At 43.7% G+C, this 15,152-nt stretch overlaps 1 protein-coding gene across 2 annotated transcripts in view; it reads left to right on the forward strand.

Annotated features, from left to right (window-relative positions):
• Positions 1 to 3,217: 3,217 nt before the first annotated feature.
• LOC149459812 (sterol 26-hydroxylase, mitochondrial-like) overlaps positions 3,218 to 15,152 on the forward strand; it is a 37,463-nt gene continuing 25,528 nt past the window's right edge. Inside the window, exons 1-2 of one of the 2 annotated variants that reach the window (XM_089680597.1) lie at positions 3,218 to 3,584; positions 11,495 to 11,685. In XM_089680597.1, coding sequence (XP_089536723.1) covers positions 3,369 to 3,584; positions 11,495 to 11,685 — 407 coding nt within the window. In that variant the 5' untranslated portion in view covers positions 3,218 to 3,368. The remainder of the gene's footprint in view (positions 3,585 to 11,494; positions 11,686 to 15,152) is intronic. The other variant, XM_089680596.1, reaches the window with a different exon arrangement.

The raw sequence follows: 15,152 nt of genomic DNA on the forward strand, positions 1-15,152 counted from the left end.
TGGGAAAATGAATTCCAGAGTTTATCAAGACATTTTGCAGGAAAACGTACGACTATCTGTCCGCCAACTGAAGCTCCGCAGAGGATGGGTGATGCAACAGGACAATGACCCAAAGCATACAAGTAATTCAACAAAACAATGGCTGCAACAGCACAGAATACGCCTTCTGGAGTGGCCCAGTCAGAGTCCTGACCTCATCCCGATTGAAATGCTGTGGCATGACCATAAGAGAGCGATTCACACCAGACAGCCCAAGAATATTGCTACACTGAAACAGTTTTGTGAAGAGGAGTGGTCCAAAATGACTCCAGATCGTTGTGCAGGTCTGATCTGCAACTACAGGAAACGTTTGGTTGAGGTTATTGCTGCCAAAGGAGGGTCAACCAGTTATTAAGTCCAAAGGTTTACATACTTTTTCCTCCCTGCACTGTGAATGTTTACATGTTATGTGCAATTAAACCATAACAACATCTAATGTTTGTGTAGTATTATGTTCAGCAGACTGTGTTCTTCTATTGTTGTGACTTAGATGACGTTCAGAGCACATTTTATGCCCAATTCATGCAAAACTCCATGTAATCCCAAGGGGTTCACATACTTTTTCTTGCAACTGTATATGTTTTCATTTATTTTGCAACAGAGTTTATCGAATATGGGACGTTATTATCCCAGCGCAGCACTGATTTGTTTTTTTCCATTTGCCCTGTGACTGGTATGAGAGTGCATTGCTGCTGGTTCACATTTATATACACTGCTCAAAAAATTAAAGGGACACTTTGAAAACACATCAGATCTCAATTTGGAAGAATCTCATGCTGGGTCTCTGTACTGATATGGACGGAGTAATGTGTTAGGAACATAAGGATGTCCCATTGTTTGATGGAAATGAAAATGATCGACATACAGAGGACTGAATTCAAAGACATCCCAAAAATCAAAGTACAGAAATGCAGCAGGCGAGTCCATTTTGCTGAAATGTCATTGCAGAACCTCAGAATGGTCCTCAGTAGTTTGTATGGCCCCCACGTGCTTGTATGCATGCCTGACAACATCGGGGGAGGCTCCTAATGAGACGACGGATGGTGTCCTGGGGGATTTCCTTGCAGATCTGGACCAGGGCATCACTGAGCTCCTGGACAGTCTGAGGTGCAACCAAAACATGATATCCCAGAGGTGTTCTATTGGATTTAGTTCAGGCGAGTGTGGGGACCATTCAATGGTATCAGTTCTTTCATCCTCCAGGAATTGCCTGCATACTCTCACCACATGAGGCCGGGCGTTGTTGTGCACCAGGAGGAACCCAGGACCCACTGCACCAGCGTAGTGTCTGACAACAATCCAAGGATTTCATCCCAATACCTAATGGCAGTCAGGGTGCCATTGTCTAGCCTGTAGACGTTCCTCCATTGCTATGCCTCTCCAGACCATCACTGACCCACCACCAAAACGGTCATGCTGAACGATGTTACAGGCAGCAGAACGTTCTCCACGGCTTCTCCAGACCCTTTCATGTCTATCACATGTGCTCAGGGTGAACCTGCTCTCATCTGTGAAAAGCACAGGGTGCCAGTGGTGGACCTGCCAAATCTGGTGTTCAATGGAAAATGCCAATCGAGCTCTATGGTGCCGGGCAGTGAGCACAGGGTCCACTAGAGGACGTCGGGCCCTCAGGCCACCCTCATGAAGTCTGTTTCTGATTGTTTGGTCAAAGACTTTCACACCAGTGGCCTGCTGGAGGTCATTTTGTAGGGCTCTGGCAGGGCTCATCCTGTTCCTCCTCGCACAAAGGAGCAGATACCGGTCCTGCTGATGGGTTAAGTACCTTCTGTGGCCCTGTCCAGCTCTCCTAGAGTAACTGCCTGTCTCCTGGAATCTCCTCCATGCTCTTGTGGTGGGAGACACAGCAAACCTTTTGGCAATAGGACGTATTGATGTGCCATCCTGGAGGAGTTGGACTGCCTGTGCAACCTCTGTAGGGTCCAGGTATGGCCTCATGCTACCAGTAGTGACACTGACCCTAGCCAAATGCAAAACGAATGAAAAACAGTGTTCCTTTAATTTTTTTGAGCAGTGTATAATTTTTATATTTGTCTGTTTTTCTTCTTACCACAGTGTATATGTGTACATGTATTGTACGAGTATAGTACGTATGTATGTATGTGTATATATATGTATGTATGTGTGTGTATATGATCATATTTTTTTGGTAGGGAAGTTTTGAGTATAATTTTATATATTTTTTTTTTTTATGTCTTTCATCTTTGAGTACACGGGGTTAAGGCATATAATAGCTGCACAAAAGGATTCGATTATTCTATGATTTTTGGAGCTTTCCTTCAATCAACCGACCAACCCTTCCTTCGAAAACTCCTTTGATCGGTCAACCTTTCCTTCGATCGATCCGTTGATCCTTTTGTCGACCGATCCTGCCTTTTGTCGATAGATCCTTCCTTCAATTGATCTTTCAATTGATCCTTCCTTTTATTGATCCATCCTTCCTTTTTTTCGATTGATCAATCCTTCCTTTTATCGATTAATCGATCCTTTTTTCGTTTTATCGTTTCTTTTATTGATTGTCCAATCCTTCCTTTTATCAATCGATTCCTTCTTCTATCGACTGCTTGATTGAAGGAGGGATTGAACAATCAAAGGAAGGATTGATTGATCAACGGTACATGCACCGTTTCCAAAATGCATCCACACAGAAACTGCATGGTCTTTTTGATCATGCAGTTTCCGTGTGGTTCCCGCGATCGCACTTCGGAATGAGATGCGTGGGGATGCCAGAATGAATGACATCCCCACCCCTGCATCTTGCAAGAGAAGTGCGATGCGGCTGAGGGTGGTTGCGGGTGCAATTCTGGTCAATAGAATGCATTAACACCAAAAGCGTAGGTGCACATAAACGCTTGTTAAAAACGCAACTTTTACCACGTTTCTAAGCTGTTTTTCTCCTTTAAGAAGAAAAGGTGTCCAAAGGAGTAAAATGTGCATGAAGACTTATACGTAAAGCCGCTATACATTGCTTTTAATTGTTTATGTAGCGTTGTCCTCTTCTACAAAGGGGTGAGAGAGACAGATAACACAGCTCCATAAATGTGCAAGTGTGCAGAACTGCCCAGATAACAGGAGCGACACCATCCGAGACAGCCAATAATAATCTGAAATGTTCTTGATTTTGGTGATGCAATAGAACCGTTTTTTTTTTTTCCATTTGGCCTGAAGCTCACATTTGAGAACACAGAACCTGCTGCACCAGGTTTGTGAGGACAGGTATGTGAAAATGACCTGCCTTACCTGCTCCATTCAGTGGGAGGGATCCTGCTTCATTTAATGATTGTTCCCCTACACCCAGCAAGCCCTGTGCCATGATCTCCAAGATCAGCAGGGTCCTGCATCCTATCCAGCTGTCACCATGCAAGCTGAAAGGCACGAGGCGCATGGCATCTCTGGGGGTCTCAGAAGCCAAAGCGGAACACAAGAGTAACCTAAAGAACATCAATGACTTGCCGGGACCCAGCCAACTGGAGTTAATCTACTGGGTGTTCCTGAGAGGTTATCTATTTCACATGCACGAGCTAGAGGTAAGATTGAGCACTGGTGTCCTGGGTTAAACCTCCACAAACATGTATACAATCACACGCTTCGTGCATTAATGTATAACTAAATGCAGCTAGTGCAAAAAGCTTAATACCAACAAATAAAGTACAGTAGCTTCTTTGCTGCACGTAGGGCAGCCCATTGAATTGAATGGGCCACCCTATGCATGCGGTGCAACAAAATGTAAACCATGCCTCACAGATGGATTTTTTTTTTTACTTATCAAGTTTGTGCTGCAAAGCAGCACTTCCACAATTCTCACCCAGGTGAGGATTTCTCAACACCCCCTAGATATGCGTAGAAGTGCTGCTGTTGTCAGGTCCTGAAAGAGCCCTACGGCACATTTGCTCATGCATTGGTTTCCCTGGCCATCTGTGCATGTGCGAGGTTTCCCATGCACATGCAAAAACTACTACCAGGGAAGGCTGAAACTGTTTTTGAAGGTAGGTAGGTTGTTCCAAACATTTTGGAGAACTAAGCACAGATCTTCTGTGGATGTTGACGCCTCAAATCCTTTCTCTTCATGTCATCCCAGACAGACTCCATAATGTTGAGGTCAGGGCTCTGTGGGGGCCAAACCATCACTTTCAGGACTCATTCTTCTTTACACTGAAGATAGTTCTTAATGACATTGGCTGTATGTGTGGGATGGTTGTCCTGCTACAGAATAAATTTGGGGCCAATCACACACTTCCCTGTCTTTATTTCTTAGCATTGAAGTCACCATTGATTGGGCAATGTTGAGGACCGTAGACACAGTGGTCGGCCAAGGATACTGAATGAAGTAGATGAAAGACACATCATGATTACTTTCCTTCCACATCGGAAGATGTCCAGCAGTGTCATCAGCACACAACTGGTGGGACCCAGGTATACCCGGCTATTGGCTGGAGAAGTCTGGCCAGAAGTGGTCTTCATGGAAGAATCGCGGCCAAAAAGCCATACCTTTGATTTGGGAACAAGGCTAAGTGACTCCACTATGCAGGAAAACATAAAACCTAGGGTGCAGAAAACTGGAAGCAGGTGCTCTGGACTGATGAGTCAAAATCTGAATTATTTGGCTGTAGGAGGCAGTTTATTTGAAGGGGTGAAGATTGGTACGGGGGCGGTCCCGTTTAGTGGATCCGCTTGCTCAGCGGGGGACCTCTCTGCTGATCCCTGCTGAGCCAGCAGGTGACAGCTGCCACTCCCGCCGCCCCATAAAGGAGAATGGGGTCTACCTGAAAAACGGGCAGGCAGACCCCATCGGGACGTCCATCTGAAAGGGAGCATAAGGAGTGCCTGCAGGCAACCGTGAAGCATGGTGGAGGTTCCTTGCAAGTTTGGGGCTGCATTTCTGAAAATGGAGTTGGAGATTTGGCCAGGATCAATGATGTCCTCAATGCCATGTCCACTATTCAGCGCAGGTTATCCATGCCCATTGTGGGCACAACACTCTCTATCAAATTCCAAAAGTTGAGATGTCTGTTGGTTGCTACATGCAAAAAATGTTGTTCTCAAGTACTCCTCTTTATTAATGTGCTTTATTTCATTAAGATTTGTCAAATATTCCAATTATTGGAGGACAATAGGCAAATGCAAAGCCTGAAAGAGGGCAATTATTAGATTTCATTAGAAACCAAAAACTAACAAACATTCTTTTATCAATAAGCTTTAAAAAGCTATAATAGGACAAAATTTGCCCAAAAAAGCTACTCGGTGCCTTTATAAAAAAGACCCCACTGTGCTATGTCTGAATGTGGTTCACAATCTAGCAAAGGAGCAGACATTTCCTTTCTGTGTGAATGACTATTATAGCCTTTCTCAACCAAGGTGCCTTGAGGTTTCTTCAGTGGTGCCCTGCCAAAATGTCTAAAAATTGCCCAAAACTTGTGTACAAGCCAGCGGGTGGAACAAGCCCGCATTTTAGTTACACAAAGCCAAAGGTTTTCGTTGTGCACCATTACGACCTTCTAGCCACCGGCTTCCTGACAACCAATTACATCAGCAGTTGATAACGAGGATGTCAGCTACCTGCACAGCATCCTAGTATGACCCTCCTTTTCCCCTCTCCATCAGTGCTGATGTCACATTAGCTCAGTGATGGAGAAAAACTGAGGGAGAAGAGAAACATGGGAATACTAGTCAGTACCAGTGTGCAAAAGTGTATTTGCTTTGGAAGAATAAATTACCTCTAATGTTGGGTGTCCTACATGTGTGGATGTTACTGCGTTTTATAAACCATTAGAATAGTTTTTCACATTTTAGAATGGGGAGCCTCAAGACTCCATAATTTTAAAGGGTTCCTTGACTGAAAAAAGGTTGAGAAACACTGGACTATTGCATCATCACAGTGTGGAAGTTGACCTGCAATCCTCTGATCTTATCTGACAAACATGTGACAGTAACATATTAGCTAAGGGTAAAACAAGAAAAATCAAAGTCCATGATACTGTTGCAATACTTTTCCGTTGTCATTTATTAACCACTTGCCTACCAGGCACTTATACCCCCTTCCTTACCAGGCCAATTTTCAGCTTTCAGCGCTGCCGCACTTTGACAATTGCGCGGTCATGCAACATTGTACCCATATGAAATTTTGATCATTTTTTTCTCACAAATAGAGCTTTCTTTTGGTGGTATTTAATCGCCACTGGGCGCTTTACTTTTTGCGCTATAAATTAAAAAAGTGCAAAAAATTAGAAAAAAAAAAAAAAGTTTCTTTGTTTCTATTATAAAATTTTTCAAACAGGTATTTTTTCTCCTTCACTGATGTGCGTTGATGAGGCGGCACTGATAGGCAGCACTAAAGGGCACTGATAGGCAGTACTAATGAGGTGGCACGGATAGGCGGCACTGATAGGCAGCACTAATGAGGTGTCACGGATAGGCGGCACTAATATGCAGCACTGATAGGTGACACTGATGATGGGTACTGATAGATGGCACTGACTGGCATCACTGCTGGGCACTGACTGGCGGCACTGACTGGCACAACCGCTGGGCACTGACTGGTGGCACTGACTGGCAGCACTGCTGGGCTGCACTGGTGGGTGGGCACAGGTGGGTGGCACTGGTGGGCACAGGTGGGTGGCACTGGTGGGTGGCACTTCTGGGCACAGGTAGGTGGCACTTCTGGGCACAGGTAGGTGGCACTGCAGAGTGGCACAGGTGGGTGCATTGCTGGGCACAGGTGGGTGCACTGCTGGGCACAGGTGGGCGGAACTTGTGGGTGGCACTGCTGGGCACCGATCATCAGGGCACTGATCATCAGTGGCCCTGATGATCGGTGCCGATCCTCGCTCTGACAACTGCCGGTTCTCGGCAGTACTTTCCTCACGATCTGACAGCGTGAGGAAAGTGCAGCCGAGAACCGGCACTTGCATTTCCCTGTGATCAGCGTGTCATTGGACACCGCTGATCACGTGGTAAAAGGCCGGTATGATCGGCCTTTTACCACATCTCGTGATCAGCTGTGTCCGTAGGACACAGCGATCACGGAGATCGCCGGGTGCGCGCCCTCTGGGGCGCGCAGGAGAGCACGTTCTCGGGGGACGTCATATGACGTCCACCCAGAACTGGCCGGCCGCAGTGAAGCCGTCATTCGGCTATCTGCGGTCGGCAACTAGTTAAATGAGAAAATTCTCAGTGGGATTTGTTGTGCATTCAATCACATCATGCCAGAAAATAATCATTTTTGGTTTGAGGCAAAAAAGCTAATTTCCTGGGCCAATTGCTCCATGGAAAAAGTCCAATCACTAGGGAATCATACAAATTATTTGCAGACCCATTTCTACTTTCTGTCCCCCGTGGACAACTGCTTGTGCCGCCCCCATCCCCTACCCCAGAAAGTCTTGAATAATATAAACTACTCCTAGTGGGCTAATAGACTAAAATAAAGTCTATAACAGGGATATTGAGCTAAAATCCATGGAGATCCAGTCAGTACAACTTTATTCCTGCAAAGGTCCGAATCGCGTGTTTGATTCCTAAAGGCACCTCCGTGCATCGGCAGACGCAGCGCATTTTCGTACGCACCAAACCGCATGGTGCTGCATCATGTGGCTTGGCATGGCGCAATTTAAAATAGAGTCAGGAACTTCGTTTTTTGCATGTAAGGCAGCCCATTGAAATTAATAGGCTGCCTACACACACACAACAGCTTCAGATCCTTCATCTTTCACATTACAATCCCATTAATACATCAATATTCTCAGTCCCCCCCGGAGCTGCACATCCCCTGTTAACCAGCTTGTGACTGGTTGCTAGGACCGCCCTGTGTCCTAGGAACAAATCATCTGCTGCTTAACTTGGCATCTCCCAACCAGAACTGTCATGCCTCCCGATGTCAGAGGTGACGACAGCTGAGGGGACCAACTGGCTCCTAAATGGCAGGACTGCGGCGGTCCAGGCTGGAGAGTGACTCGGCCTGGACTTGGACTGTAGTCCACCATTTTGGTAAAGCCTGCTCTACAACAATCCTTTACTGAACTATGTAGTTGATGGCACTGTGGAGTAATTCATCCTCAAAAGTTGCAAATGACGCTTCTCAGTTTGGTAACTTAACTCGCCCTCCCAGCAGTGACATGGCAGCCTGCTAGCCTTCTGCCCTCCAATATAAACACAACAGGAGCACAGAAGGAGGGGGAAAGCAGAGCACAGAGACCCCATAGAGAACTGAACTGTAAATGCTGTTCCTCCAAAAACAAAAAACAAAACAGAGAACAAAGGACTTGTCTGCAGTATACTTGCCCACATAGAAGAAAAATATATTTGAAATATAGTTTTAAAAATATTCTTCCCAAATATATTGACATGTATTTGAAATGCTACAATTTTGGCTGTGTATATTCTCATTCATTCTCTCTCTCTCTCTCTCTCTCTATATAGCGCCAACAGTTTGCTCAGCGCTGTACATTACAATGGGAGACAATACCTGAGACAGTACAATAACAATACAGTGTGATACACGAGGGGTTCAAGGGCCCTGCTCCTTGGAGTTTACAATTTAGGAGGGAGGGGATTGTGGTACAAGAGGAAAAGCTGTGGGGGATGGAGTGGTAGGAGGAGTGGAGGAGATCGGCAGTTAGCAGAGGGTGGGGTAGGCTTCCCTGAAGAGATGGGTTTTTAGGGTGCGCCTATATATACATTTTTTTTTTCATATTGTAATAATTTTTTTTTTTTTTTCTTCAATGTCTTCATTTTCCAAAAATGTATGACAAAAAATTACAACTTCAAAAAATTCACCATGCCTCCTACTAAATACCTTTTCGGCTGCAAACTTTCCAAAAAGGGATCATTTGAGTGGTATCTGTACTGTCCTGACATTTTTGGGCCTCAAGAAATGAGATCGGCCGTCAGTACATCAGTATTGATGTTTTTTGTTTTGTTATTGAGGGGATTAGAACTGGGATAGGGTAAGGGGGGTATAGGATGCCCAAGGGAACCGATAACCGAGGACAAATGTCCTGAAGCTATTCACAAGTGTTTCTTCTCCAGTAACAGTCTCTGTTGGAGTGCTAGTCAGCAGCTCTTAGTTGTATCACCCCAAATGAACTCCTCTTCACCTGGCAATCTGAAGACTTTCTTCCTGAGCATGAGATCTGTTTCCTGTTCCTTTTAATTGAGATGAACAGTCACAAGTAGGGGGCGAATCTGGTTTCCCACCAGAGTGCTTCTTCCCCTATCCTCCCAGGGGGTGCGGGTGTACTCACTCAGATCCTCTCCTGTACCTCTTGCGGGATGGCTGCTGCTACCAGGCACATCAGCTTGGCTGCTCCTTCCGTGCCATACAAGCGGTCCTCGCTCAGGGGGCCATTGTTTGTCATGTATCTCTTATGACTTCATATCTTGTTCATCTTTTAAATAAAGCTCTTTTGATACCAGAAAAGAATAGTCAAATAGAATAAAACAGAAATAAATAGAATAGAAAAAAGTACATTATAGCAGTTTTCTGAAATTCAAATTTGAAAAAGAGAATAGACAAGAACAGAGTAAAACAGTTCAGAATAGAAAATAACAGAATAGATAATAGAATATAATACAATAGAATATAACCATCTTCTGAAATTGTAATTTCAAATAGAATAGAACCAGCTGTTCTGCAAAATGAATTTGGATTGATTTTAATATTCAAATTCTTTGGATCTATTGGAAAAATAAAATGTGGTTGAAATTGAATAAACAAAATGAATTTCATCACAAGTGCAACAAAACAAAATTCGTAACTTAACCATTTGCCCTCCAGAAGATTTACCCCCCCCCCCCTTCCTGACCAGGCCATTTTTAGCATTACGGCACTGTGTTACTTTAACTGACAATTGCACAGTCATGCAACACTGCACCCAAATGAAATTTTCTCCCCCCTCCCCCACACACACACACAAATAGAGCTTTCTTTCAGTGGTTTTTGATCGCCTGTGCGGTTTTTATTTATTGCGCTATAAGAAAAATAAAAATGACAATTTTGAGAAAAAACAATATTTTTGACTTCTTGCTATTTTAAACATGTCCAGTAAAATATTTTTAAAAATCTAATTTGTCATAAATTTACACCAAAATGTATTCTGCAACATGTCTTTGCTAAAAAAAAAATCCCAATACGTGTAAATTAATTTAGTTTAGGGGAAAGTTATAGCGTCTACAAATTGGCGGTATAGATACTGGAATTTTTATTTTTTTTTACTAGTGATGGTGGTATTCCGCGACTTATAGCAGGACTGCGGCGGACATTGTGACACTGGGGGGGAACTGACTTGGTGTCACTGACATCCACAGTAACACCAATAAAGTGATCAATGCTAAAAAAAAAAAAAAAAAAAAGCACTGACACTGTACTAATGGCACTGGGCAGGAATGGGTTAACATGAGGGGCGATCAAAGGGTTAACTGTGTGCAGGGAGTGTTTTACTAGGGAGCGGTGTCTGTGTGCTTCACTGTAATCACACTGCTCTGGATGGCTGTGCTGTGCACAGCCATCCAGAGCAGTGTGCCTGAGCTGACAGGGAGGAGTACTGTTAGCAAAACAGTCGTCCTCCCCATCGGAGATGCTCGGTAGTCGCCGGGTGCTGGCAGGTAATCACCTGCCGGGACCTGGTGATTGACAGATGCAAATGGCGGCGTGGGTAGGGCGCACGCCCCCTACCCGGAAATGCAAAATCACATGTATGTATATGTGATTTTGCGCACCCATGCCACCCTGTGGCAGTATATCTGCTATAGGGTGGGGGGAAAGCGGTTAACAAATCGATCCGAAACTAAACTAATTTTTTCGTTCTGCACATGTCTAGTTCTCATGAATGCAGGTTAAGGGGCTCCAGAATATTCATTATGAGCAGAGAAAATGTGTTCTTTCAGTTTTCTCTGAGCTTGGTAACTCCTGGATATGGGTTCTGGAGTCCAGAGGTTTTGATGAGTCAGGAGGAAATAAACCTCTAACAGTTTTGCCTGGTTCTTTGCCTGGAAATTAGCAGGCTGAGTGTGCAGGCATGCTCAACATTTACAATTAAGGTCCTAGCAGTAACTCAGGGCTCCTCCTGGGAGACAGGAGGTCCCCTGCCCAGAAGTCTCAGAGCAGCAGGGAGCTGTGAGAGAGAGAAGTACAGTGGTTGTACATGAGCACAGGGCTGCGGGATGGTCTGGAGCACCAGACAAAAGATTTAGGCTTTAGCAGGGATACTGTATGCAGAATCCTGGAGGCTTGGGTATTGAAGCTAGGATTGGGACTGATGCATGTAAAACAAAGGCAGCATCAGCAGCTCCCATAGTTCCATCCTGACAACCTCTTTACTCCCTTAGCCCTCAACACTAACGTGTGTGTGTTGTGATATTCTACACTGGGCTCACTGGTACCTCGGTCTACCACTGGACAGTTAAAGCCGAAGTATAACGCATCATTTTGTGGTCATTGTTTCAGGCACAACTTAAAAAGAAGTATGGACCGATATGGGGGTCTACCTTTTCGAATTATCGCATGGTCAATATCGCCGGTCCTGACATCTTGGAGGCTCTCTTAAAGCAGGAAGGCAAGTACCCAACGAGGGCCAGCATGATTCTATGGAAGGGACATCGAGACCTTAAGGGGCATTCTTATGGACCGCTGTCTGAGTGAGTACTTTTGGCTAAGGTTCGCCCAGACCATTCCGAAAACAATGCCAAATTTTACAGTATTTTATTTATTTGTTTTTGGAATGGAATGCAGAAAACTTAAAACAACCCTGACAGGGTAAACCTCAGACATGAAATATGAACAAAGCATATCCCTCTATAATGTGTACTTGTCTCAATCCAGAGCACGAAGTGTAATTTCTGTCCAAAGATTTGTTCCTCTTCTATCAGCATGAGTCACTTCTGGCCAGTTTTCCTGACACCAAGAAAAAAATGGTGAGAAGGGAGGGACTGCCTCAGCTCTGTTCCTATGAGCTGTATGGAGAGGGGTGTGTCTCTTTCCTCCAATCGGCTCTCAGAGCTCTCCTTACTGAGCTCTTCAGTGTGTAATTTCAGCTCTCCACCCCCTGTTTTGAACTCTCAGATAAGCTTTATAAATTTAGCACTTTGAACTACTATAGAGAAGATTGATAAACAGGTACAACTTATGTAGGAGGATTTGTTTATCTCTGTGTATCACCTGAGGCCAGTCACTTCACTTGTTCTCTGTAAGGGTTTACAACCACTTTAATTGCTGTCTGTGTTCCTGCAAAGAGCTATTTACCCTATTTGTCCTTGTGGCCATTAGCACAGAGACATTAATTTGGTGGCAAATGCAAAGCTTTAGAGTTGTCACCAAAACAAGAGGTGAGGGAAAATGTTACTATGGAGACACCTGTTCTAGTGACAACTGCCTAAAAGAGAAAGTTCCTTCATGTTGTCAGAAACGGGGAGTAAATGGAAATCTTAAAGACAGAAAAATAATAAACTGGCAGGGTTCTAGCCATTGCTTGCTCTTTCCAAAACTGTAGGCAGCTGTTGGCTATATACTGTGTATAGTTTATGTAGTTTGCTGTATTAGCCTGATTAAATCAAAGGAAGTAAGAGCAACTTCCATAACCGGTACACTGCTGCTCACTAAGCGAATGTCGCAAGTGTTCAATCAGCTGTCATGGATAATCCTGTTTGTTTTTCTAATAGCCCTATTTCCTATGATTGTCAGCTCCATCTAGTGGCCATAATGTTGTATTTTCCTGATGAGTTTCAATTAACCACTTGACCTCCTGAGGATTTACCCCCCTTAATGACCAGGCCTCTTTTTGCTACTCGGCGCTGCACTAATTCAACTGATAATTGCGCGGTCATGCAATGCTGCACCCAAACGAAATTTACGTCCTTTTTTTCACACAAATACAGCTTTCTTTCGGTGTAATTTGATCACCTGTGCGCTTTTGATTTTTCACGCTATAAACAAAAAAAGGCCAAAAATTTTGAAGAAAAACAATATTTTTTACTTTTAGCTATAAAAAATATATAGTAAACTCAAAGTTAGTTATAAATTTAGGCCAAAATGTATTCTGCTACATGTTTTTGGTAAAAAAAATCCCAATAAGTGTATATTGATTGGTTTGTGTGGAAGTTATAGCGTCTACAAACTATGGTATAGATACTGCAATTTACGCCATTTTTCTGCTATACAGCGCTGCGCTAGTTTAATGGACAATTGCGCGGTCATGCAATACGGTACATAAATGAAATTTACATCCATTTTTTTTTCCCACAAATTGAGCTTTCTTTCGGTGGTATTTGATCGCATGTGCGGTTTTTATTTTTTGCGCTATAAAAAAAAAGGCTGACAATTTTGAGGAAAAAAAACAATATTTTGGACTTTTTGCTATAAAACATGTCCAGTAAAAAAAAAATTTTAAAATCAAATTTAGTCAAATTTCTGCCAAAATGCATTCTGCGACATGTCTTTGCTAAAAAAAAAAAAACAATACGTGTAAATTTATTGGTTTACGGGAAAGTTATAGCGTTTACAAATGGCGGGAAAGATACTGGGATTTTTATTATACTAATAATGGCGGCGATCAGCGACTTATAGCGGGATTGCGGCGGACATTCTGACATTGGGGGGTACTGACTTGGGGTCACTGACATCCCCAGTGACACCAATACAGTGATCAGTGCAAAAAAAACAAAACACTGACACTGTACTAATGGCACTGGGGAGGAAGGGGTTAACTTTATTTTTCAGGGAAGGGTTAACTGTGTGAGGGGGAGTGTTTCACTAGGGGGCGGGGGGGGGGTGTACTGACATAGGAAATAAATCTAGACACATTATATGGATTACGCATTAAGTCCTCATGCACAGTGGATGTTTTTACAGCGACTGTTTTTGGCTTTTGACTTTTTTTTTTTTTCTACAGCCAGTAAACCCCCCAGCATGTTATCCTATGTGTCCATCCCCAGCATGTTATCCTATGTGTCCATACACACACAGACTGTAATCAATGTTTTTTGGCTGGATAAAAACCCAGGACTAGTGGGTTTCTAGACACTCTAACACTGAAAAACGCAGCAAAACTGTGTTTTTGGATGGTGTGTTTTTTTGTATTTTTTTTCACCTGGCGATCTAGTCAGCATGTCTTTTTTTTGTTTTTCAACTGAACAAGCTGTCCCGCAGATGTAGTAGTTAGAGGGTTGAGACAAACCATTTACCACTGACAGGGGTGCTTCCAATTAACAGCTTTTATTTATGTAAAAGTTTTATTGCAAAAGCTTTAGTCCTCGTGCACACGGGACGTTTTTACAGCGGCTGTTTTTGGCTTTTGACGTTTTTTTCTACCCCCCAGTATGTTATCCTATGTGTCCGTGTACACATAGACTGGGTTTTTTTTTAGCTGTAAAACACCGCAAACTGGCATTTTTGGACTTTTTTTTTTTTAAATGCGAATGCAAAAAAAAACGCTAAAAAAAGCTGAAAAACTCAGGTTTTTAACATGACTTTACACAGCTAACGTTACCAGCTTTATCAAAATGCCCCGTGTGCATGAAGCCTAAGGCTCCATGCACACTAGTGTTTAAGCTCCTACCAGCATTTTTTCTTCTGCTCCTAGAAGCTAAACAGTGTATTTATGAGTCCATACACACTACTTTAGGCTATCAGCATTTTTTTGAGTTTCAGCATCTAGGAGAAGAGGAAAATTTTTTCTTTTTTTTTTGTAGAGTATTTTTTTTTGGAGCATTTTTCCAGCAGAAAAAAATGCTAAACACTGCTTAGGATCCATGCACACTAGCGGTTTTAAAAGCTCAAAAGAAAAAAAACTGGAAAAATGCTGGATAAAAACCACCGCTCTCCACGGGCCCTGCATTCACTATATCCGCTCTCCCAGGACCCTGCGTTCACTATATCTGGTCTCCCTGGACCCTGCATTCACTATATCTGGTCTTCCCGGACCCTGCATTCACTATATCTGGTCTTCCCGGACCCTGCATTCACTATATCTGGTCTCCCCGGACCCTGCATTCACTATATCCGGTCTCCCCGGACCCTGCATTCACTATATCCGGTCTCCCCGGACCCTGCATTCACTATATCCGGTCTCCCCGGACCCTGCATTCACTATATCCGGTCTCCCCGGACC

Source organism: Staurois parvus, unplaced genomic scaffold, assembly GCF_062004578.1.
Source record: "Staurois parvus isolate SC_StPar_1 unplaced genomic scaffold, SC_StPar_1.0 ptg000246l, whole genome shotgun sequence".
Classification (NCBI taxonomy): Eukaryota; Metazoa; Chordata; class Amphibia; order Anura; family Ranidae; genus Staurois; species Staurois parvus.